The following is a 26,165-nucleotide window of genomic DNA, read 5'->3' on the forward strand; positions in this document are numbered from 1 at the left end:
GTTCCAGAGTTTAGGACCTACCACGGAAAAGGCACAATCACCATTGGTTTTATAGCGACCATGAGGAGCTCTCAAAAGAAGTTGATCAGACGACCTGAGCGCTCTGGTGGGGAAGTAAGGATGAAGATCACTGATATGTTCGGGTGTGAGACCAGAGAGTGCCTTATAGACATAAAGCAGAATTTTAAAATCCACCCTGAATTTCACAGGAAGCCAATGCAGACGCTAATACGAGGGTAATGTGATCCCTCTTTCTAGACACTGTTAAAAGCCTAGCTGCTGCATTTTTAACTAGTTGTAAGAGGGATAATACAGTTTGAGGGAGACCAATGTACAATGAATTACAGTAGTCTAACCACGATGAAATCACGAGTGAATCACAATTTTCAGGTCTTTGCTAGAAAAAAAAACATTTGACTTTAGCGACAGCTCTCAATGGAAAAAGCTACCCTTAACAGCACTAATTTGCTTTTTGAAATGTAATGATGAATCTAAAATCACTCCAAGACTTCTTACGTGATATTGTATATTTGACAAGAGAGGACCAGGTAAGGAGGACATGGAGGAACCTAAAATCAGAACTTCAGTTTTGCTTTCGTTTATTTGTAAAAAGTTGTTTGCCAGCCAGTGTTTAACATCTTCTAAACATTTTAGGACATGATCAATTGAATTCTTTTTGTCTATGCTCAATGGGAAATAAAATTAAGACTCAGCATAACAATGAAAAGATATACTATACTTCTGAAAAAATAAAACTCAGTAATTAAAACTCAATATTTATTCCTAACCCTGATTACTACAGTAGACATGTTGTATGTTTTTAAAATATCTAGCCATTACACAAAAATTTTATAATAAATTGTCAGCAATCATCCATCTATCCATCCATCTTCTATACCGCTTATCCTTTCCAGGGTCACGGGGAACCTGGAGCCTATCCCAGGGAGCATCGGGCACGAGGCTGGGTACACCCTGGACAGGGTGCCAGTCCATCGCAAGGCACAATCACATACACACTCACACACCCATTCATACACTACGGACACTTTAGACATGCCAATCAGCCTACCATGCATGTCTTTGGACTGGGGGAGGAAACCGGAGTACCCGGAGGAAACCCCCGCAGCATGGGGAGAACATGCAAACTCCGCACACACAGGGCCATGGCGGGACTCAGACCCCGGACCCTGGAGGTGTGAGGTGAACGTGCTAACCACTAAGCCACCGTGCACTCCTTTAAGTAAATTTGTTAAAATGAAAACGTCACTAACCTCTTACAGTGTGTTATAACCCTGGATGTAGTGTGTCCTGTTTGTGTCAGATTGTGTTACTGATTGGATGGCTCGTGATGGTTAAATATGTCACTCTGTGTGCTTTGATCTATGACTTTACACACTACTAGTCACAACGAACCATCTACATGCTGATGCTGTTCAATAGCCAAAACATTTTTTGATGATAATCTTGATCTAAACTGATCATGACGAACAATTCTGATTATAATTTTCGTAACACTTGACATTCAGGAGCTGCCATTTGTGGGCTCTTCTGAAGAAGGGTTCATTTTGTACAGCCTTTCCAACAGCTTTTACAAGTGGAGTCTAAGGTTTGGTTTGTGAATATGTCATACAAACTATGTAGACTGTCAGCTAATTAAAGATCCAGGTAAAGTTGTTAACTAACATTAACTAGCCAGATAGCTAGCGAGCTAATGCTAGCAAATAACAGCATTTATGGTTTATATTTCTTATTTGGCTAGGTAGCTTTCTGAGCAGTTTTCTAGTTTAACATGATTGACAGAACATGAACAAACAGGCTTACTTTTAGCTAACACCATATCAGTAAAAACCCTTTTACAGCACATCAAAACTAAAAGCACTCTTGACTGACCAGAAAGTTTGCCATGCAACTGAACTAAGAACGAGCACACCAAGGATTGTCACTGTTTGAAAATGTTTGACAATTTAACTACACATTCTGGCAAATTTTCAACTGTTTCAGATCTTTTTATTATGGCCTTGACTATGTATAATGGTAGTTTATGATATATATTACCTTCATTGTGGAGGTCAATATCTTTTGTGTTAAAAGCTTGTTGGTTTTTACCTTCATTGTGAATGTTAACATACACTATATGGCCAAAAGTATGTGAACATCTAACCCTCACACCTATATGATCTAGTTGGACAAGCTCATACCCAGGGGCATTAATATGGAGTTGGTCTCCCTTTGAGCTTCCACTCTTCTGGGGGGCTTTCTACAAGACTTTGGAGTGTGTCTGTGGGAATTTGTGCCCATTCAGTCAAAAGAGCATTTGTAAGGTCAGGCACAGACATTCCATGCAGGACACTGAAGTTCCTCCACACCAATTCTTCAACCTATGTCTTTATGGACCTTGCTTTGTACACAGAAGCACAGTCATGCTGAAACAGGAAAGAGCCTTTTAAAATTTTTTGCCACAAAGCTAGAATTATGCAACTGTCTAAAATGTATTTGTACACTGTATGATTAACTTTACCCTTCACTGAAACTAAGGGGCCTAGCCTAAACCCTGAAAAACAATCCCAGGCCACCACAGCAATATGCGTTCTGGTGGGTAGCGTATTCCTGGCATCCACCAAACCCATCAGACTGCCAGATAATGAAGCATGATTCCTCACTCCAGAGAACACGTCGCCACTCTTCCAGAGTCCAGTGGCGTTGTGTTTATACACCACTTCAGCCAACACTTGGCATTGCTCATAGTGATCTTAGGCTTATGTGCAGCTTCTGACTCGCTTCATGAAGCTCCTGATGCACAGTTCTTGTGCTGATGTTGCTTCCAGAAGCAATTTGGAACACTGTAGTGAGTGATGCAACAGAAGATAGGAGACTTTTATGTGCTTCAGCACTCAGCAGCCTAACTCTGTGAGTTTGTGTGGTCTACTGCTTCATAGCTGAGCTTTTGTTGCTCCTAGACTCTTCCATTTCACACTTACACCTACACTTACACCTACACTTACAGTTATAGTTCCCTGGGGCAGCTCTAGCAGAGCAGAAATTTCCCAAACTGTGGCTGAAACGCCTGAACTGAGTCATTATGAAGGCTCTTTACATCCGTTTGGTTATATAGTGTGTGTCTGACCCCCAATGAAACAGAAAATGGTTACTGGAATTGTTTTAAAAATTGTTCATTCAAAGAGGAATGGCACAGGTAGAATTGTTGCCTCAGCTCCAGGGTCACAGTTTAAGCCAGAGTATAGGATATTGTCTCTGCAGAGTTGCATATGTTCTCCCTGTGTCTGTGCAGGTTTCCTCCAGTTTATTCAGTTTCCTCACACAATAATCCACCAGTCTACTTGTGGATTGGCGACTTGATTTGAGAATGTGTGTGCACTCTGTGATGGAATGGACTGGCATCTCATCCCAGGATTCTCCAGATCCACCTTGAGCCTGAAGTGCAGTTACTGTACATGAATGAATGAATGAATGTTTTTTTTAGTATTTGTTGAATTTGTACTAAATGAGGAAACATTTTTTGAGAAAATATTATTTAAAAAAGTTCTTATAATAATTAATGTTTTGGAGTAGAGGACAATTTTCATTCTTATGTGTAATTGAGGTGGGTGATCTAACAAATACATCACACTTCCTAAAGGCACAGATCAGCCAAAACATTAAAACCACCTGCCTAATGTTGTGTAGGTCCTCCTTGTGCCACCAAAACAGCTATGACTCATCAAGGCATGGAGTCAACAAGACCTCTGAAGGTGTGTTGTGGTAGCTGGTACCGAGATCCTTTAAGTCCTGTAAGTTGTGAGGTGGGGCCTCCATGGACTGGACTTGTTTGTGCAGCACATCCCACAGATGCTCAACTGGCTTGAGATCTTGGGAATTTGGAGGCCAAGTCAACACCTTGAGCTCTATGTCATGTTCCTCAAACCATTCCTGAACAATTTTTATGTGGCAGGGTGCTTTATTCTGCTGAAAAGTCCACTGCTGTTAGGGAATATTGTTGAAAAGAAGAGATGTACTTGGTCTGTAACAGTGTTTAAGTAGGTGGTACGTGTCAAAGTAACACCCACATGAATGCCAGGACCCAAGGTGTCCCAACAGAACGTTGCCCAGGGCGTCTCACTGCCTTCTCCTGCTTGCCTTCTTTCCATAGTGCATCCTGCTGCCATTTCTTCCCCAGGTAAGCGATGCACATGATGTAAAAGATAACATGATTCAGCAGACCAGACCACCTTCTTCCACTGCTCCCTGGTCCAATTCTGATCTTCACATGCCCATTGTTGGTGCTTTCGGCAGTGTACAGGGTCAGCATGGACACTGACTGGTCTGTGGCTACGCAGCCCCATATGCAGCAATCTTTGATGCACTGTGTGTTCTGACACGTTTCCATTGTAGCCAGCCTGAACTTTTTCAGCAATTTGTGCTCCAGTAACTGTTCTGTGGGATCAGACCAGACAGGCTAGCCTTCACTCTTATTGTGTATCAGTGAGCCTTGGGTGCCCATGACCTGTCGTCGGTTCACTAAATGTCCTTCCTTGGAACACTTTTGGTAGGTACTAACCACTACATACCAGGAACACCCCACAAGACCTGCAGTTTGGAAGATGCTCAGACCCAGTCTCTAGCCATCACAATTTGTCCCTTGTCAAAGTGGCTCAGATCCTTACACTTTCCCATTTTTCCTGCTTCCAACACATCAACTTCAAGAACTGACTGTTCACCTGCTGCCTAATATATCTCACCCCTCGACAGGTGTCACTGTTATGAGATAATCAATGTTATTCACTTCACCTGTCAGTGGTTTTATTGTTATGGCTGGTCGGTGTAGTATACTGTGTAGGTTTGGCCATTTAAAAAAAAAAAAAAAAACAGAAAGATGAAAAAATAGTTAAACTTTATTTAATGATTACAGAAATAACGTTTATTTATTAATTAAATGAATGCTGAAGTAATTTGTAAAATAAACAGTATTCAACACTGAAAAGGTGAAGAAAAATTCTACTTTCAGTAAGTTTGTTTGTGATTTATGATTTTTTTTTTTTAGCAATAAAGAAAAGCTACCACGATATCTAGGAAGTGTACTGTGACATGGTTTATTAGGATACTGATATGATATGGTCATATTGGCCAGCCCTGTGTGTGATGTTTATTTTCCTGTGTTTGTGTAGTGAAGCCGATAACCGGAGCGTGCTGTGTGTCTGAGCTCGGAGGCACTCCCTGCATTGTACTGTCGCTTCTTACGCACGATGATGTAAGGAGAAGTATGTGCAGTATTTATGAGCATCCTTAAGTAAAAGCGTGTGTGTTGATCGCGCCCTCAGTGGCTCTTCGTCACTCCCCACTCCCTTGCGAAAGCCCTCCTCTTCCCTCAGTAGGTTGAGCGCTCGGTCTGGATGTGTGCTGAACACAGCGGCTTGTAGAAGATGTCCGCCGCGGGTGCTGGAGCTTGCGGACCCGGACCTGGAGCCGGCGGCGCTCCGGGATCCGGAGCCTCCAACCCTCGAAAGTTCAGCGAGAAAATCGCGTTACACACTCAGCGCCAGGCCGAGGAGACCGCCGCCTTCCAGGAGGTCATGATGGACATCACCTCCACCCGGGTAAGAAGCAGCAATAGCAGGGGAAGACAACCTCGTAGGAAAGGCCTGCCAAGTAACAAGCTATAAGATACGAACTCATCTTTTTAGTGTTTCTTATTTGTGTTATAACTTATCTACTAACATACACCACGAATGGTGTTCTGTGTGAGAAGCGTAGTGGTGCTGTTTACTGGAACAAACTTGCACTTGAACGCACATACAGGTATGCTAACTACACAGCTAACAGCTAGCTAGTGATTAACTATGTTGTGATGTGGCTAGTTGGGGTAGATAGATAAGACATTTTAACACTTTATTTTTTGCCTTGAAGGTTAAAACCTGAATCAGCTGAGATTGAACAAACAATCATAATAACGTCTTAATGACTTGGGAATGAATCATTAGTAAAAACAAGAAGTAATTTCGCGTTATAAACATTGTACGGACTCGCTCGCGCAGAAGCAGGAAGCTGACGTTAGCGAGCTGGCTGTTTGGTTAGCATGTAGGCTAACAGTAAGTAGGAGCTCGCTCGCGGTGTTGCTTCATGACAGAGTTGAGAGGAATAATGTTTGTAAATGAATATGTATTTACTATAGCGATGAAAACAGTGGGTTAGCAGCTGTGCGAATGTGTAAGGTAACGTTAGCTGACTGTAACTTTTTACACCGTAAACGTGGCGCGGTAACTCGGCTGGCTAATAAACATGCTAGCCGACTGCAACAGTGGGAGCCGAGCAGCTCCGTGTGTGATGATGCGCACTGTGATTTATCGCTTCACCGCTCTCACAACACGCGCACATCTTTAACTATTTCAATGCTCCTGGAATAAAAATGGATACTTTAGAAATTTCTGGACCTATTATTTAACTTTATGGACACCAACACGACAGTATATGTAGAAAAGTTCACACAAGTTTAGGAGATGTTCTCGTTTTAATTTGATCTTTTGGCCACTTCCAGCAAATCATTTTTCCCCCATGACTCATCCTGTACTCGTTTTGTGTCCGTCCAATTAAATACTCTCTGAAAGGTATGTCCCGATCCCCCAGGGGCAGACCATGCTCTATATTAGCTACAAACATGGTTAGGTGGTGGTGTTTTTTTGGCCGTTTCTTTCCGCACACTATTCCCTTTTTTAAAGTCATGACTTGGTGGAGAAAAAAACACGGTTTATTCATTTCAAAGAGAAGGAACTTTGTGCGACTTAGCGGTTATGTCACAGGTTATGTGATTCCATCTTTAAAAACCATCGGGGCTTCTCCATAAGTAAGAGTAATATCATATCAAGTAGTGTAAAATGAAGAAAAATTGATTACATTAACAATTGTATTTATTTCCATTTTATTATGTTTTAGCCCTTAATCAGAGATACCAGATGCTAATACAAACACCTGGAACACAGTGCTGAGTAGGGATGTCACAAGAACAGATACTTTGGTACCAACATTCCTAAAACCTGACGGTACTTGTTTTTCTGCAGTAGCAAAGGTACCGTTGGTAATGAAGGTACCGGGGTTGCAGTTCTTCCGGACCTGATTGGGGCAGCGAATACGCACAAGTGTTTTAGTCTGTCCTCAAGTGGTGAAGAAGAAGAATGCCTACAAGCACACGGGAAAAACTACAGCAGATTAGCTTAGCTTAACAAGTTTAGCTCCACCCCGACTCGTTGAGAGGAAAGCTAGCATCAGTTGCCAGTGTGCTACCGATGCTATCGTTCATTTCAAAGAAAGCGAGGAAACACCTGGAATTTGGCGAAGCTCCTGAAAGACGGTCCTATATTATGTTTGTTTGAGGCAGCTGGCATTGTGGCCGTGAAAGCAGCTAACGTTATGCTCCATGTAATGTTTGCGATAGCCAGTTATTTGTTAACGGCGCTAACACATTGCAGTGTTATAAACTACCTCCTAATGGGCCACCATGCATGGCCATTCAGCCCGTGTCCTGTCAGCTATATGTAGCCTAATGTCACTAATCCTGACATCCCAAGCGCTGAGTAAAGTTTTGAACTAACCCTGACACAAATAATTTTTGGAGGTCGACTGCTTGTACATTTTACCAATACAGAGACATGCGTAAATTGTGTGGTACCTGCCAGTAACCGATTAATCAACCGATAGTTTTTTAAATTAATACTGAATGAAAACATAACACACTGAGTAAAATATTGCATATTGCTGGGCTTTATTACAAAAATTAATTAGTACTGACCGTACCATGGAAATGTACTGTAATTTTTAAAATAAAATAAATATTAGACATGCACTGATACTACATTTCTCAGCCGTTAACAATAACCGATTATTCAGAGTGATATCGGCCGATACCGATAACGGATAGTTCTGCCTTTTATACCTTCTTTTAAATTAATAATAATTAGTTCTACAATTCTGAAGGAAATGCAAATAAAAACTTTATTCTCTCAATTTCTGCAAGTTGTTTCAGAGTAACTGGTCTCATAAACAGAAAACACATTACTCTAACATTAATACATGAAGTAAATTCTGAAGATTAAAGTAAGATTTCTTAATTTATTGAATGTTATTAATTCATATTAAGATTGACTGAATCCTAAAAACCTCCTCATAGTCTCACATTCACTCACCACAAACAAAGATATTTCTGCGTCATCATTAACGTTAAACTGGTAATATATAATAAACTTTTTTTTTTATTATATTAACTAATTTTAACACTAACTGTATATGAAATGTACTACTCTAGAAATATATTTTTCTGTGATTATATATATATATATATATATATATATATATATATATATATATATATATATATATATATACACGCTACTTTTTTGCCACTCATTTTCATTTAAATCTTTCAATGGTGTACTGGCCCTTTAATTCAGAGCGGGAAGAGCACACGAGTAGGGGGGATTAGACTCCACGCCACTTCACTGCAGCAGCATGAAATTTTAGCGGTGCAGAAATTGGAGTTTACAAGCTGCAGTTTTGTCGTCATTCCACACAAGAGACATCTTTACACACAGCACGAAATCGATGTGTTTTCCCACCCATTTTGATTGACAGGATATAATCGGTCCTGATCATTGGATGTTTTTAAACTATCAGCCGATTAATCGATAGCGGGAAAAACAGCCTTTATCAGCCGATACTGATTATCGGCCGATACATCGGTGCATCCCTAATAAATATATAAACATTAGTATCAATTATCTATTAATAGATATTAAAGTAAATAAAATATATGCATCCGAACTGAACCAAAATGTAACACTCCAAATAAAAATAGACATATCCAAAATAAATCAAAAACACTTCAAATAACACAACAAAATTTGTCAGTGATCGTTTTTATTTCACCTCTAGAAGCCTCTCTCGTACTGTATAATTACAGCGCACTCTTCTCAGCCACTCCCACGATGGACACAACAGGAAAAATCTATCGTGTGGTCTGATCGGTTTTGCAGACTTCTAATAATAAATATTTAACTTTAAGTCTAGCATTCAGACATGTCAGATATCTCTCGGTGATGCTGAAGCTCTCTATCACCATTAGTGTCACCAACCTCAGCTCAAATATATATGACATAACACCCGAAAACATGCCGTTTTGTCGTCTCGGATATTGTCCTTGTAAAAGTCGATTTAAAAAGGTCAGGTGTTGGTGAAGAAGCCAGTGAGAGATATCCTCCACAGATGGAAAAAAGGCTCTCGCTAAACTCTTCACTGTTTCCCATGTTTAGCTGCTAAGGTACTGTCAGGATTTTGTGTAGATTCAGCAGTGGTGTGGTGTTCATCGAGCATGAAGCAGATCAACATGTTGCCACCCTTACTTCCTGTTTCAGTAGGAAAAACATCACCATATAGAATCACAAGCCATTTCGGTTTTGGTTAGTGAGGTGTGAGACCAGTGAACGGTGTCTTCAGCTGGTAAAGTAAATAGATGAATGTGTGTATATGATTTTTCACAACAGCATGAACTGTGAATTAATCAGTTTTTTCCATGTGTGGTTTCCATGGTTCTCTGTGCTTGTCTTCAAGTGGAGGTTGCAGTAAACCATGTGCTGGTGTTTAGATTCTGACATCCGCTTGTTGTATATAGCATCGTAGAGTTTATTTTTTTTTATTTTATTTTTTAAAAGTTTTTTTATACAAGACTTTACGATTCCAACATTTACACTTTTTCACATCGTCGTTAAGATCATGTAGTGATGAAGTCATGAATGTACTCCTAACATTAATAATTTAATCAGTAATAATAATCCAATGTTTCCCACAGGTTGAGAATTTTCTTTTGGTGGTGGTGGGTTCAGTAATAAACTAGTCAAACAAAGGTTTATGAATGAACTGTTTATTTCACATGAATAACTACTAAAAATAAATAACTATATTAAGAAATGAACAACTACATATTAAAATACATTTTCCAAAATATATTAAAGAACAAAACAGACTGATTTTTGATGAACATGTCAAAATTAATAAATATTTACATTATGGATTACATTTTCAAATGTGCCTCTTTGCACAGTTGGCATTGCTTACTGGAATATTAAAATTTCCCTTGGCTTGGAAATTTTTTTTCCAATGCCTGTTTATAGGGGGTATACTTATTGATAAACGTGTTATCGATACTCAGTCAGACGATGGACGCTACAACTTTAAACCAAGTGTCTGCTTCATGACCGTCCGCAGCAGCAGTCACAGCAGAGTTTAGCAGTCAGACTGATCAGAGCTATACAACCCTGCCTTGAGTACAAAGATGTTTCTAGGATGAATGGAGGACATCTCCCTTCGTTTGATAACATCAAAAATAAAGTCAGGCTTGTTGTCGGCTTCTCGACTAATTTTTAAAATGATGAGAGAGAGAGAGCAGCAGTGGTCGGGCGAGCTAGACAGCGAATGACGAGAGACAAGAAAGCCAGTGAATGGGAGAAATAAAACGTACACAAAAGTCAATAGTGGTATGCTCTCCATAATGTTAGTAAGCTGTTGTCTTAACTTATCGATAACGTTAGAGCTGCGTCACTTTGCACTGAGTGTTCAGTTCGGTGTTGAGACTAGCTCTCCCATTAGACAGCTAGCTAGCCAGACCAACTAATGTTACTGTAACCTCGTAAGTTAAAATAATATGTGTAGTGTTAACGTTTAAAACAGGGTTGGGGGGTTGAAGGTTGATTATGAACTGACAATTGCGATTTGAAAAGAAAAAATTGAATTTTATCTACTTGCGTAAGTCTTAATTGACCTGGACGGGCTGCCCAAGTAGAGCCCATGTATGGGAAACACTGTAGTAATAATAATAATAATATCCATTAATTGGTATTACATGGCAAATCCCCCCCCCCCCCTTAATTAAAATAAAATCCACAAACAGTTACAAGTTTATATTTGACAGTAAATGATGATTTAGTGCTGGAGTCTGGCTGTGTACTGTGGTCTGTGGCTGCATAGTACTGTAGTAACTAAACTCATTTATGGGCCTCTGAATGGAGTTTGTGGCAAGAGGCCAGAAACAGATTTTGTAATTTGAATGCAGTTTCAGAGGTTTTTGCCTTCATGAATAAATAAAGTGATTAAATGCGCCTTGTTATCTAGTTCAGCTGTTCATCGTGGTATTGAATTGTGGTATTGTGGTGTGGAGCGGTATCGAATGCTCTGTGAATGTTCATCAGAATCACTCGTGCTTGCTGAAATATGCCTAGTGATGTATTGTCCTTCTAATGAAGCCCTTGCGCTGTTTCCCGACTTTCGGATTATCGGAGTTTATGCAATTTTCCTACAGGAAAGATGGATAACTAATGCAATACACTCAGATTATAGGATTGAAAGCCTTGATGCGACTGATGTGATTGTAACATTGAACTGGCGTTTATATTTCAGATATTTGTCTCAGTCTTGAGGCCAGTTCACGCCGGCCAAGTTTCGAAAGTGTAGTTACACTTCTTTTTAACAAGCATTTCAATCCACGCCGGCTGTCGGAGGCACATTAGTGCTGTGTAAAACTCGAGCCCAAGCATCGCTCTGCCAATGTTTTACACTTCGTCTTGTTTTACTCACGCCTGATTGAAGCATAAACTGTTTATAAAGCACACTTTTTATACACAGTTAATTGAATTTAAAATCCTAAGCTACAAAGCTGTCAGTATTGTGCAACTTGCAGATTTATACTAAATCATTTGTACAGTATAGATGGTTAGAAAATAACCAGAAAAAGAATACTTTGTTTATTCACTGCCCTACTGTTTCATGTCACATTTCTTATGGAGCTGTCTTGTAATTCCAGCTGGTCCAACTACAGCTATCCCTGGCCCCTGTGTTGAGTTGACATGGCTATATGTTTTGCTGTTGGTTTTTGTGCCAGTAGCGCATGTGTAGAGCAGTTTGTTTGGTTTCGAACAGGCGGTCAAGGTAGAGAATGGCCATGTGCTCTTTGGACCTTAGAGTTGTTTAATTACTGGCATTTGGGTAAAGTAATAGAAGTCTGTTCTGCTGTGTAGTTACACACTGATATAGTATTGATCTCGTCATTTTCAGAGCACAGCAGAGCTCTATAATTAATTGCTTTCTTCATGGAGATATTCGCTAAATTTGTTTGTCGCTCCAAACAAAATAGGGTGGGTAATGTGGTAAAAATATCACAGGTGGGCATGGCAAGGTGAATTGACATGTCAGTTGATTAATTACTTTTGTCAGTTTTATGCAACTGTTATAGTATGCAGTACTTAAGAGGTTTCTCCTTAATTTGGTCTTGGCCAATTTCAACCCACCAGCCAGCTCTCCCCTATCATACGGCAGCTTCCAACTGGGGAGGATGGAGACCAACACATGCTTCCTCCAAGACTTACAAAACTAATCTCTACAGCTTTTTGAACCGCTGTGTAACACACTCGGATTAAAGCGCTATCTGCCCTCTTACGCATACATGAGCTCACAGAAGCGTATGATTGGCGAGTACCACTGTGGTTGAAAAGAGGAGAGAGTAACAGCATCCTTCCCACCCAGAGAGCACAGCCAGTTCTGTTCTTGAGGACTACTGGTGTCGAATAACTGTAACATTGTCTGGATTCGAACTTGCAATCTCCTGATGATGTAATCTGTTGTAATCTGTCTCAGGAGCCCCTTGGTATAGAGCAGCGGTTCTTAGCCTTTTTGCGAGTGTGGCCCACTTTTAAAAATGATGACGTTTTGTGACCGAACCAAGCACCAAGGGACATGAGTCTCATTCTAGTTTAGGAAACACCTGTTTCAATAAATTTGCATTAGGTGTATAAAAAAACACCTTAAACATTGTAACAATGTCAGTATTATGAAAGTTGACTTTGTTCGGTCTACTGTACTGTATACTTGGAGTATTAGTTTTCTGAATTTGTTGGGATTTCCTCACAGCTGTGGTGTTCAGTTTGGTTAAATCCATGTTCGATAGTTGCTCATCCTTAGCAGTTGAGTGTTAGTTAAATATGGAATAACTTTTGCCTAGTGTTGCTGGGATAGACTCTGGGTCCACGTTCACTCTGACCAGGATAAAGCGCTTACTAAAGGTTAATGAAGTAAAGTTTGCTGCTAGTAAGATTCTAAATGCTGGCTTTTTTCATAAGAGGCTATGTTTACCATTTTATTCTGTTTATGGTATTGCAAATAGATGCAATATAGACCTTTATGCTATTAAAATGTTGACTTTTTCACAGAACTCGTAGGTGGATTTTTGTATGTCTGTGTTGATTGTTTCAGTTTTTTGTAATCCACTGTAGTCCAACTGCTTGTAAAGTCACATAGCTGCAGCCAAATGTTCTAATATTTATAATCCTGGTTCCTCTAAACTCAGAACTCTTACTATTAGGTGTTTTTTGCAGTAGAGGATGTGGATAGTGGTGTTGGGTGGGCTGAAGCCATGAATAAAATGGTTTGATCCAGTATGGAGTTCATCTGTAGCTGGATCTGAGCAGGGAAGACCTGGAGATGTGTTTTTAGCACTGCAGTGAGACACTGGTGATTAAGGCCAAGTCTTTTTCCTCATTCAAGCTTTTGAGCTAAATCACAGATACTGTTTAAGAATCTGAGCTCAAAATCAGCATCTTTGGAACCAATAAATACACAAACCTTCTGCTGATTTAAAAATGATTTTAAAAAAACAGTGCCTGAAAGGCCCTCAAACAGAAAAGCCTCTTAGATCATTGTTTAGTCTGTAAATGATTGTTCAGAAAAACTCATTAACCAGGTCATGGCAGAATAATGTATTTATTACATTCTGTACGTCATGCCATATACACAGTTGATTAGACACATTTGTCTCTGTGAGCTGACCTTGACCGTGACCTTGTATCATGTATGGCCCTGCCCATGGATGGCACTCTGCCTTTTATTCTCGTTTCCTTTGATTAATAAACGTTGGTGGAGTGCCATGCAGGCTCCAGCACAAAACAATATTGTCGCTGTCATTCATGTGCCAATTTTAAGCCTTTAAAAGACGTGGAATGTGAATTGCTTTTGGTCCATGTGTACAGAAACAAAAGCTTGATTGTACTGTTTGGAGTGGGTTAGAACAGTGAGGCGGAGGAACAGCACTAACACAATAACACTCATTTCAGCTTGCTCGAGATGACAGCAGCCGATTGTGCCACGAATAAATGGAAACACTAACAGAGAAATTATGACCATATTCCACAGTATTGGTGTATTGTCTGAATCATTCTTCATCTTCTTATCCTTCACTGCCGTTTCCAATATGAAATACAGCAACATGGCATGTCTCATAATAATCTACCTCTTATTCTTTCACGTAACAGGCTTAACTGCTTGTCTGATACAAAAAATATGCTAATTATTAGAAGTTACACCACTGCACTGTTGAATACGCAGTTCTTTTTCTCTAACATTTCATTTCCTCTACCAGCTCCGTCGGTACACTTTAGCATTTCTATAGTAATAGCTCATTCACAGGGACTCGTAATGTGGATGCCTCACATAATCTTAGCCTAATAAGAATCGTGTTATTTAACAACGAAAACAGATTGATATGGTGAAGCTGTCTGCAAGGAGACATTTCACATTTATGGAAGGAGTCTCCAATGTCGGCAGTTTGTAATGAGCATTTGCTACATGGAAGTGTTTAGTGTTTGTTTCTTGATTTATGATTTTTTTTTTTTTTTTTTTTTTTTAAGATTCAGGCTCAGAAGGTGCGACTGGCTAGAACACAGGGCCCTTACTATGGAGGCTCTCTGCCAAACGTCAATCAGATCGGCAGGAACGCAGCCGACCTCCAGGTATGTCACTGTGTCTCTTGTTAGTTGGTGCTATGGGCGGAAGTTTATATGGTGCTATACAGGGTGTCCCTGAAGTCTCAATACATTGGGGAAATTAACACAAAATGTACTTTTTAAATATATATATATATATATATATATATATATATATATATATATATATATATATATATGCCTTTTAAGAATGCCTTTGACAAAAGAACATATTGATGCACCAGGAAAAGATGCAGCACAAAGATCATTTAAAGGAACACATTCAAAGTTACGTGCTTAACACTAGATGTTGTAACACAAGTTTATCATGAGTGGGAAAGATGATTCCCGGGTTTACAAAGAAATGGCAATAATGTACAGGATGTTTGGTAAATAAAGCTAGATTTTGGTTTTTAAAAAAGTGTGTTAATTTCTCCTATGTATGGAGACTTTTTGGACATCTGGTAGTGGAAAATGATCTTGGTATCAGTATATAGCACCATATGATGTGATGTCTCTTCAGTTTCAGAATGACCAGATTTGCTGGCTGGTATATTTTGGTCACCCTGGAATTCCATGTAGATTATGTGTTTATACGTTGTTTTCTCATGTAAATATGTTTCTATAACGGTATAACATTACTGACAAAAATCCATAGCTTAAGAAGAATTACAGCCAGTATACCGGATCAGCTGTCGTAGTGCCAATGTGCGTCCAGTTATTTATGCTGTGCCAGGAGCTAGTGTTCTGATGTGCCAGCCGTTGTGGCAGGTTGATTAAGTTGCTAAGCCATACACATTTGATTCAAACTTCACACAAGCAAAGCATGTTAAATGTCTATTATAACAAAATAAATACTTAGACGCTCCTGTGTGAACTAGTAATTTAGAATATCTTCAGCCCCAAGGAATGTGCTGTATAAAATATAACCTATTCTGGAGTTTATTCTCTACAAGTAACCTACAAACTTTTTTAGCAATAAAATAATTTAACTTCCAGTGTCACTGCTGTGTTGTGGGTTTTATTGTGTAAAATGTCAATAGTCTCAGTTTATATGTGTGAAAATGGCATTTTTCCTTTTTTTTTTTTTTTTTTTAAATCCAGTGAATAACCAAACTTTGAAAATTCTGAATGTCAGGCACCTCAGGACTGAATGTTTAAAAGCACTGCTGCTGTAGCCAAGTAAAACCAATTGTTGCTCAAGTTTCCTTGGATATAAGGACCAGTTTTGGCAGTCTACCCAACAAAATGGCATCAAGATGCACAAAGACTCATTATTTGTCCTTGTGAATGAGCTTGTGCACATTTTGTTTGTGTTGTGATGAGTCTCTGTATGCGTGCGTTTCCTTAGGGCCCATTCCACTCGAACTTGGAATCCAACCGCTCCACGCGGCACCATGGACTGGTGGAGAGAGTCCCCAGAGACAGACGCTTCGCTTCCCCCAGCCGACCGTACAGGAGACATGTATCTTTTCATTCAGTAAACCTACATTTGCTATAATGTCATATGAGGTAATATCTTAAGAACAGATAGTGTACGATTACAACAGTGAAAAATCGGTTCTTTGCTTTGCACAGCAAGCTATGTTGCTATGGGTGATTATGTTTTGTGTTAAGTCATTACACTTAAATATTCGGCTGAAATCCTATTAAAAGTTTACATCCTCTCAGCTCTCAAATGATGAAAACTTTTTTTTTTTTTTTTACATTTTTTTTTTTTTTACAGTAAAATCACAAGCAGAGCTACCTAATACTCCTGATTATTCTTGCAAATGAGAATATTTGTGAGAAATTGCTGGTCTGTTTCACTCTTAGAAAAAGCGCTAAAAAATATTTTGGCGGTTTTTTCTTTTGTTTTTTTTTTTTTGCCTTAAAAAAAGATTTTACTGGGATGTTTACTTATTGAAAAGAGGTTTGTTTATTGTTGTGTCCTTGACCTTTGACCTCAGATGGACAGCTCTCACTGCAGCCCTGCATACCTGTCTCCACCCCCTGACCCGAGCTGGAGAAGGTAATGCTTACTAATTAGATCTAACTGTGATCTCATTGTGGCGCATGTTAACTTTACTTTGCATTTTGTTTTCTGGTTGAAAGTCAAACGCTGGCCGTGCGTGCGTGCGTGTGTGCGTGCGCGTGCAGATTTTTGGTTTGTGATGCACTAACACTAGCACTAACACTAGCACTGACTGAACTAACCCAAAGGTGCTGCTTCAGTCACCACTCTTCCACAGCTTTGTCCTCAGTTGCTTTTCAGGCATCTTCTTTCATCTTTTTTTTCTTTGACCTTAGCAACTTTTCTAAGCTTTTTTTTGTAAATTTTTTAAACATATATTTGTCTGACTTGGGATCATCATCTTCATTTCTACTATTCATTTCTTTCCATTTCTGGCTTCATTAAATGGAACAGATTCAGTCTCAGTGAGTGGGATACTGACTTTTCAGATGGATCACTTGTTACTAATTAAACGAGGAAGTACTTAATCAGTTACATATTGACAATTGGTTTGTTGGACTTCTAATATCAGTTGATAATTTCTGAAATCTTTGTTGGTGGATTGACCAATTTATGACTAGAGGAATCAGTGAACGTGTAGACATTTTCCATTGTGTCAGTGAAGTCTTCACACTTTGATTATCAGCTATATAAATCCTGCCCACTCGCCCACAGCGGAAACCTGTGAAGTAAGTAAGTATAGAGACATGTTGGCTTGCCTGTTTAAAAAGAAAAGAAAATTGTATTGGCTGTTTGTTAGTTGATGAATATCCTGATATTCTGCTGTAAATTCTCTTGAACATATCTTGTTCAGTACTGGCTTGGGTCATAGGGCAAGAGAAAGGTTCTATGCACTGTTTATATTGTCAGTGTCCCTCTTTCTGATTGTTCTCTTTGGCTGCTTTCGGTACTTTCGTAAGCCTGCTCCATTTTTTTCCTCTTGGTGCTGGAAATAATGGGCATTTTTCTGTCAATCACAAAGGAACTGGTCCAGTAATTTCTCCATGGACAAGAACCCATTGTTCCGTCTTCCCAACACAGCACTCAACAGGTGAATTCGCCTCTCTCCAATACACACTCTCTCTCTCTCTCTCTCTCTCTCTCTCTCTCTGTCGCTCTCTCTCTCTGTTTATCTCTCTCTGTCTGTCTCAGTCTATCTACATCTCATTTGCTTTCCATTCGTTTCCATTCTTCTTTGACCCTGTGTCCGACTGTCTTTTCCACTCTCCCGTTCTTTCCACTCTTGACGTTTTTTCTGACCTCGTATGATGAGGTGTTCTGACGGCACTAGGAGTAGGGCGGTAAGTGTGTAAAAGGCTTATGTTGGAGAGCAGGTGTGAACTGTTTATATTTTGCACATGCACTGAGTGACCCGAGTAAACAGTCTGGGGTTATTATATTTTAGTCAGTTCTGCATGACTTGTTGGAGATGCATTACTGTGGAGAATTCCTCATAGTTTTATTTGGTGTGTTATTGTGATTTTGAAGGTATTTTATTACTACTGCACTGACCGTGTCAGTGAAAACTGCTTTTTCTCACTTGCAGGAAGGAGCAATAAGAGAAATCATATGCTCCTTTGTCTTTTCAGTCCCCATCTCCTGAGACTACTACCCTTCTCATAAGTTGTTCAGCCATCTTCACTTCATTTTCACCATGTTCTCTTATGCTCTGTAGAACGAACTCAGACTCTGCTCTGCACACCAGTGTGATGAACCCTCCCACAGGAGATCTGTACAGTGCAGGACACACCCTACACCCACATGGGAGACGCAGCGGTAAGTATTGCGCTCTTTCCAGGTGCTAACACACTATTTATTCTTGTAGCTGGTCCCCTGCAGTGTGTCTGATTTTTTTTTTTTCAGTCTGTCTTTTATTGTTTTTTTGTTTCACTTTCTTCTGTCTATATTATAGGATTGACTGAGGGTGAAGGGAGGAGAAGTAAGTCGGTTATAATTAATTTTTTTATAACCCCAGCGGTCATGAAAAAATTTAGCAATTTATAATACCAGTAGAACATGCTGTTAGGTTAAAAATAAAATGGCTACTGAGATGTTGATTACCATCCCTGTTTCTGCATAGTGTTTCCATACCCAGTCCCTCCCATAGAGGAGAGTATATTAGATGAAGGCAAGCTTCTAAAACCATGGGATACAAAGAAGGTATTTGGGGCTATTATCTTGTTAAAATAATTGTGTTCTCAGTATCATTGAACATAGTTGATTTATTTGCCTTTCTGTTCTCTAGTTACACATGCTGTCCTCCCGACCAAAGTCTTGTGAAGTCCCTGGAATCAAGTACGTCTCAAGAACGTTTTTTTTTTTTTTTAAACTCTCCAATATGTTTGAAATCAGTGAAAAGACTCATTTCTGTTCCATAATTTATCCCTTGACTTATCTATTATACACAACTTATCTAATCTTTCTTCCCGAATACAACCTTACTCTATCACCCTCTCTCTCTTGGTTATTAGTATATTCCCTTCACCAGATCAGCAGTCCAGCGCCCCTCTTGTCCCGTCTGCTTTGAATACTGGAGGCTCTCTGCCTGATCTGTCCAGTCTGCACTTCCCCTCACCTCTGCCGACGCCACTCGACCCAGATGAGCCTGGCTACCCCTCCCTCAGTGGGGGCAACAGCACTGGCAACCTAGCGTCCACCCTCACTCAGCTCGGCATCAATACCACAAATGCCTTCAACTCTCCAGGTGTGTGTCTAAAAGTAGCTAATCATTTAATTAGGTGAAGGCAACACTGTGATCATTATGATGTTTTGGGGGGGGGGGGGGGGGGGGGTCCTTTGACAATTTCCATTGGGCGTGTTCAGCTCGATAATCTGAAGGCGGCTTAGTAACTTAAGTTCATGGCCCAGCAGAGTGTTTATCTGACAGTGAAGGCAGTAGTAGGTGTATATATAATCGGAAGTAGCAGCGTGTTTTATCTCCTCTGGGCTGATTTTGATCACCACACAGGATGCGGCCTCCTCGCTGCACTCTTTCAGTGTGGTTTGCGCACACACGCTGGAGATTCCCTTTAACATTTAGTAGATTATTATTTTCCCCTTGCCTGTTTATTATGGGTTGTGTAATTCAAAAAGCACCATATAGAAGACGAGGCAATTTTGACATGCGCTCTGTATCTCTCTTTTACTTTTGCAGGTCTCCTGGCCTCTCTGCAGGGCACACTTAGTAACCCTAATCTCCAGTCTTCTCTTAGCAACCCTAACATCCAGTCATCTTTAAGCAGCCACTCTTTCCCCAACTCCCTTAGCTCTGCCTCCCTGCAGTCATCACTTAGCAATCCTTCCCTGCAGTCCTCCCTTAGCTCCTCCCCTTCTTTGCAGTCGTCCCTCAGCAACCAATCCCTTCATTCCTCTCTAAGCAACTCATCTCTCAGCGGTCAGTCCCTCCAGTCGGTGAATAGTGCAGTGGGGTCAGGCCCCTGTTTGAGTTCCTACCCTACGCTGTTACCCGGACAGGTGCAACCACAGTTAAGCTCCTCCCCCCGCAGGCGGGGTCAGCTCTCACCGCTTAACCTGCCCCCGGGCCCGGAGTCTCGCAGGCACCACTCCAAGCAGTTCTCACCCACCATCTCAACCACATTGACTTCAATCACACAGGTAAACAACCCCCACAGTCACCGAAGAGATGCCTGCTGACCACAAACTTTTAACATATGCTTGTAGAATGTCTCTTTGCGCATGCATACAGCTACATTCCTGGTGGTGGCTTTGACCAGTGAAAATGCTGACTAGTTACTTAGTTTGGAAAACGGTTCAAAAAAGTGGTTGTGAATGAAACAAAGTTTAATTCAAGCTGGGAAACCACAGGACAGTTACAAAGCACTGAAACTCGAGACTAGGGGTGTTTGATATTGACAGAATTATGTCTCGATATTTTCTGGGATTTCGGTCAATAACGAGAAGTAGACAATATTTTTCATCCTTCAAAATGTGTTTGTAGAAGTATTATATTGTACTAGCTCACTCTTGTTAGTAGGATATTAATTACTGCTTACTAATGATTTTAATGGAAACAACATATTTAAGGAAAACGGGTCTTATTTATTTACTTAAAACTGAATCATTCAAGTAAAAACAATACAAAATCCACCAGTGTTTGTCTTGCCAGCTGTTGCTTTTCTTTTCTTAAGGCACTTTTATGCAGAACGATTCCGCTAAAGTTTGCTGAGTGTGTTTTTGTGCTGACACTTTGGTCGGTTCAGACGTGTCTTTTGCACAACATCAAAGCAAAACAACCTGCATGCAAGCGAGGATGACCCAAGACTCGCATTTAAATCTGATGACACGGATTGTGAGGCTGGTGGTGTCTGTATTTTATCTCCCAGCGAACAAATGAGTTTGTTGGCTCATTTTTATCTTCTTTTGTGCATTTTCGCCAGCTACAGTAGCTTCACTTGCACACTGTATTCTACTAGACTATGTCACACAGTGACAGCATGGACACTCAAGGTGGATTAATTGGTTTTTGCTTAGTGAGTGACATACTCTATGATGTCACCTCACACATCCAGTGCCAAATCTCCCTGTAGCTCTTGCTTGGTTTCCCACTGAAGTTAAGCAGGGTTGAGCATGGCCACTACCTGGATGGGAGACCTCCTGGGGAAAACAAAGGTTGCTGCTGGAAGTGGTGTTATTGAGGCCAGCAGGGGGTGCTCACCATGTGGTCTGAATGAGGCCTAATGCCCCAGTGTAGGGACACTATACTGTAATAACAGCTGGATGAGACGTTAAAACTGACCTGACTCTCTATGGTCAGTTAAAATCCCAGGGCACTTCTCGTAAAAGAAGAAGGGTATAACCCCTGTGTCTTGGTGAAATTCCCCTAATAATCTCCATCTCTGAATTGCCTACATCTCTCCTGTCCACTAATAACTGGTATGTGGTGGGCGTTCTGGCACGCAATAGCTGCTGTCACGTCATCCAGGAGGATGCTGCACACTGGTGGTGGTTGAGGAGATATCTTAGACGATACATATCACACACCCCTACTTGAGACTCCTTCCATAAAAGTTACTTAAAGTCTCTCTACAGAAAGCTCACTATATCAACAATCATAAATGGTTCTTTAAATAACTTTTTTTGTTGTTTTTAATTTTAAAAATCTGTTAATTCTGCCCTAAATCTGCCCTGGATTATGTAGAATATATTATCCACCATACAGATCCTTCTGAATGAGTGTTACTATCGAAGTGATCATGATAACAGAATGATAATGTGTTAGAACAAGTGCCTTAATATGACCCTGTGATTTGAATTACAGCTGGCACCACTGTCTGAGCGATGCCGTTATAGAAAAGTAACAAACACCTTCTGACCAGTCAGGTTTAAGAATTCAGCAGCTTTATTGAATGCTATATGTTAAAATTGTTTATTGGGTCCAACATTTGTATTGAATTATCAATATGTCTGAGTGATGAAAGCTCTTCCTGAACTCTGTCCAGGGTGTGCCACTAGATACCAGTAAGCTTCTGATGGACCAGAGATTACCACCTTATCCTTTCGGTCAGTCTCAGCCAGCCCAGGGCAGTGATGCACAGAAAGGCTGCTCCTCACCACAGTCGGGCCAGCACCAACAATTACAGCAACATCAGCAGACAGCACAGCCTCCCCAGCGCCACCCCCACTCACATACACAACACCCGCAGTCCATGCAGCTGCACATGCAAAACATGCACAACCTGCATAAAACGCAGAACTTTCCATTTGAACACGTCCAACGACAACAGGGCTCCCATCTCCAGCCGCAGCCGAACCAAAACCACAGCAGCGCAGCAGACGCACCAGGGCCAGTGAACTCGCAGAGAGCGCAGGAACCTGATGTACAGACGCAGGCACACACACACGAACAGAACCAGAACCTTCCTCAACTTCAGCAGATCAGCCAGTCTCTCGCCAGCGAACTTGGACTTTACAGTGTAAGTAGCTTCTCCTTCTGTGATTTCTGACTGTGTACCGTAAGACCAAAATAGTACTGCACCATGCTCTATTTTGTGTTGTGGTATATTTTGTATACTTTCTTGGTATGTTGAGGAGAAAATCTGTTGTGCAGTGAAACACAATTAGTACTGTTTTAATGTGTTGTGTAAGTTTCTTTGAGAATACAGTCTTACTAATTTATATATTTGCAGTCTATTAGCCATTAGGTCTGTCCCTCGTGTAGTAACCACAGTGTGAAGTTGCAACACTCGGAACAGGTGACTCATTTAAACTGATCGTTGATAGTAAACAGGAAATAATCGTGCAATGTTTTATTCATAGTGTGATGCCAGTTGTTATAGAGTTGATTTTGGTTTGCTTAGTCCAGCCATGGCGGATTAGGAATTTGCTTCTATTAGTAATTTGTGAATCACTGCTCTCATGCAGTGAAATATATCACACAAAGCAGCCTCATTCCTGCTTGAGCAGTGTTTATCTGAGAAGAGAGACTGTTGTAATTACAGTTCTCTACCCACAACTTCAGAAAAAGGATGTGGTTAGATTCAGAGAGGCCTAAACTAAGGCTGCATCTTTAAGCTGCCTTGTGTTATTGGTGCTGTAGTTATGTTGTAGCTGCACTGTTATGATGTGAGAATGCAATACATTCATCACCCCAGGACCTATCTGGGGTTACCGCTTTCATCTGAACCTTTGTCGATGAACACAGTCTTCTGAATTAGCATATGAATTTTAGAGGAGCACTTTGTGTGTGTAGCTTTATCTATAGTTGCAGTCAAAATTATTGAACCCCCATTGCAAATCAGGTTTATTTTCAACATTTACAGACAATGAACAATCAAACAAAAGCAATTGAAATAGTTCAACGCAACAAATGCTTCAAGTGGTTTCCCCAAATTCAACTGAAAATGCCACATATAACGATTTCTCCAGTTTCAAAATTATTCAACCCCTTCATGGTAAGTATCTTTAGTACTTAGTAGAGTGTCCTTTTGTTGTTTTGACCTGCTGCACACGAGTTGCATAGCCAGACACCAGGTTCTGTCAGCGTTCCTGAGGAACCTTAGCCCATTCCTCATGAGAAATGGCGTCCAGTTCAGTAATGTTCTTGGGTTTGTGTGCTGCAACCGCCTTCTTCAAATCCCACCAGAGATTTTCTATGGGGTTCAAGTCAGCTGACTGTGATGGCCCTGTAGAATATTCCAGGACTTCTTCTGCAACCAAGCCTTGGTGGAATTTGACGTATGCTTGGGATCATTGTCCTGTTTGAAGGTCCAATGACACCCAAGCTTCAGCTTCCTCACAGACAGCATGACGTTTTCTCCTAGGATTTCCTGATACTTCAATGAAGCCATCTTGCCTTCTGTATGCTGCAGGTTTCCAGTGCCAGAGGATGCAAAGCAGCCCCAGAGCATCACTGAGCCACCACCATGCTTGACTGTGGACAGAGTGTTCTTTCTTCATTCTTCTTCCTCTAGACATACCGCTGATCCATCGTGCCGAAAAGTTCCAATTTTGTTTCATTGCTCCATAGAACAGAATCCCAAAACTTCTGTGGCTTATTTATATGATTTTGAAGCGACTTTTCTTGTGCTTGGGTCAGTAGTGGTGTATGTCTTCGACTTCTGGCATGGAAACCTTCTGTGTTTAGTACGCGCCTTACTGTGCTCACTGAAACCTCAGTGCCTGTTGCCACCAAGTCTTGCTGCAGGTCTTTTCAGTCACTCGATGGCCTTTCACATCCTGCCTTCTCAGAAATCTGGTTACAGCTGTTGATGGCTTCCTTTTTCTGCCCCGTCCAGGTATTTCATGTATTTTCTGCCTCTAGCCAGTTCAAGTATTTCATGTGTTCCAGCTCAAGCACACCTGGTGCAACTAATGAAGCCCTTGATGGTTTGCTTGAGACAACACCAGTTTTGCATATTGGTGCTATTGTGAGGGATTCTATTCAGGGGTTGAAACATTTTGAGACTGAAGTTATTATAGGTTGCATTTTCAGTTGAATTTGGGGAAATCACCTGAAGCATTCGTTGTGTTTAACTATTTCAATAGCTTTTGTTTTACTTGTTCATTGCAAACAGCTGAAAGTCTTTACATTTTCATAATAAACCTCATTTGCAATGGGGGTTGAATAATTTTGATTGCAACTGTATTTATAGCTCTGTCTTAGGCCTTGTTTCCTGTCTTCTTCTGTTCTAAAGTTCTCTGATAGCAAGATCAGTGTTACATACAGAAACTCTTTAACAGGTGTCAGACATTACTCCTTCATTCATAACTCCGATGGTTTCTCTGGTATTGTAACTCTGAGCCCAGTATGTAGCATGTATTTGTGTATTGTATTTATTTTTAATTTAATATCTCCTTTTTTGCTTTAGGATTCCTTATTACTGAACTCCCTTCTAGAGGATCCATATTTGGGCTTACAACTTACTGGCAGGCAAAACCAGAACCTTTCTCAGCAGGTAAGAGACAAATGCACTATAGCAACCATTATTTGACTAAATGAATGGGAATGGTTTTATGGGATTTATCTTTTGCCATTTAGTTTTTTTGTTTTAATGTGGGGGTGGGGACTACCAGTAAGGTAGCTCTGAATTTTTCATGTTCTGCCTTCTTATGATTTGATTTCTATATTTACAAAACTGACAACTACGGTGTGTTGCCTGAAATGAATAACATAAATTCACCATTCACTTTATTAGGAACACCACCTGCTCATTCATCTTGTGGCAGCAGTGCAATGCATAAAGATCATGTAGATACAGGTCAAGAGCTTCAGTTGATGTGTGCATCTAACATCAGAATACTGAGCCTGTTCCCACTGTAGCCTCAGATTCATGCCCTTGGCTGTCTTCGGTTGTTGTAGCCCATCCACAAAAGGTTTTTCATGTTGTGCATTCTGAGGTGCTTTATTACACTCCACTGATATAAAGAGTTAGCTGAGTTACCAGAACCTTTCTGTCAGCTCAAACCATTCTGGCCTCTCCACTGACCTCTCTCACCAACAAGACTTTTTCACGCACAGAGCTGACACTCGTACCGTTCTGTGTAAACTCTAGAGGCTGTTGAAAATCCCAGGAGGTCAGCAATTATATATGAGAAATACTTAAACCAGCCCATCTGGCACCAACAATCACGCCATGGTCAAAATCACTGAGATCACATTTTCCCCCATTCTCATGGTTGATGCGAACATTACCTGAAGCTGTTGGCCAATAATACAGGATTTTATGCATTGCACTGCTGCCAGACGATTGACTGATTAAATAATTGCATGAATGAGTAGGTGTACAGGTATACAGGTGTTCCTAATAAAGTACTTAGAGAGTGTATAGTCCTGCATTACCTAGAAATGTAAATGGAAAGAACAAGCTGCCTTTGAGACAAAATAATACTCTGTTTATTTAATTAATTTACTCATTCATTCATGGGCA

General features: G+C 40.5%; 1 protein-coding gene across 2 annotated transcripts in view; it reads left to right on the forward strand.

Moving 5' to 3' along the window:
• Nucleotides 1-5,198: 5,198 nt before the first annotated feature.
• LOC108267545 (CREB-regulated transcription coactivator 2) overlaps nt 5,199-26,165 on the forward strand; it is a 28,337-nt gene continuing 7,370 nt past the window's right edge. The window contains exons 1-13 of one of the 2 annotated variants that reach the window (XM_017471700.3): nt 5,199-5,591; nt 14,712-14,813; nt 16,138-16,251; nt 16,736-16,797; nt 17,762-17,830; nt 18,455-18,555; nt 18,692-18,718; nt 18,860-18,939; nt 19,025-19,074; nt 19,251-19,483; nt 19,934-20,394; nt 22,239-22,712; nt 25,107-25,193. In XM_017471700.3, coding sequence (XP_017327189.1) covers nt 5,418-5,591; nt 14,712-14,813; nt 16,138-16,251; nt 16,736-16,797; nt 17,762-17,830; nt 18,455-18,555; nt 18,692-18,718; nt 18,860-18,939; nt 19,025-19,074; nt 19,251-19,483; nt 19,934-20,394; nt 22,239-22,712; nt 25,107-25,193 — 2,034 coding nt within the window. In that variant the 5' untranslated portion in view covers nt 5,199-5,417. The remainder of the gene's footprint in view (nt 5,592-14,711; nt 14,814-16,137; nt 16,252-16,735; nt 16,798-17,761; nt 17,831-18,454; nt 18,556-18,691; nt 18,719-18,859; nt 18,940-19,024; nt 19,075-19,250; nt 19,484-19,933; nt 20,395-22,238; nt 22,713-25,106; nt 25,194-26,165) is intronic. The other variant, XM_017471711.3, reaches the window with a different exon arrangement.

The sequence above is a fragment of the Ictalurus punctatus genome, chromosome 1 (assembly GCF_001660625.3).
Source record: "Ictalurus punctatus breed USDA103 chromosome 1, Coco_2.0, whole genome shotgun sequence".
Taxonomy (NCBI): domain Eukaryota; kingdom Metazoa; phylum Chordata; class Actinopteri; order Siluriformes; family Ictaluridae; genus Ictalurus; species Ictalurus punctatus.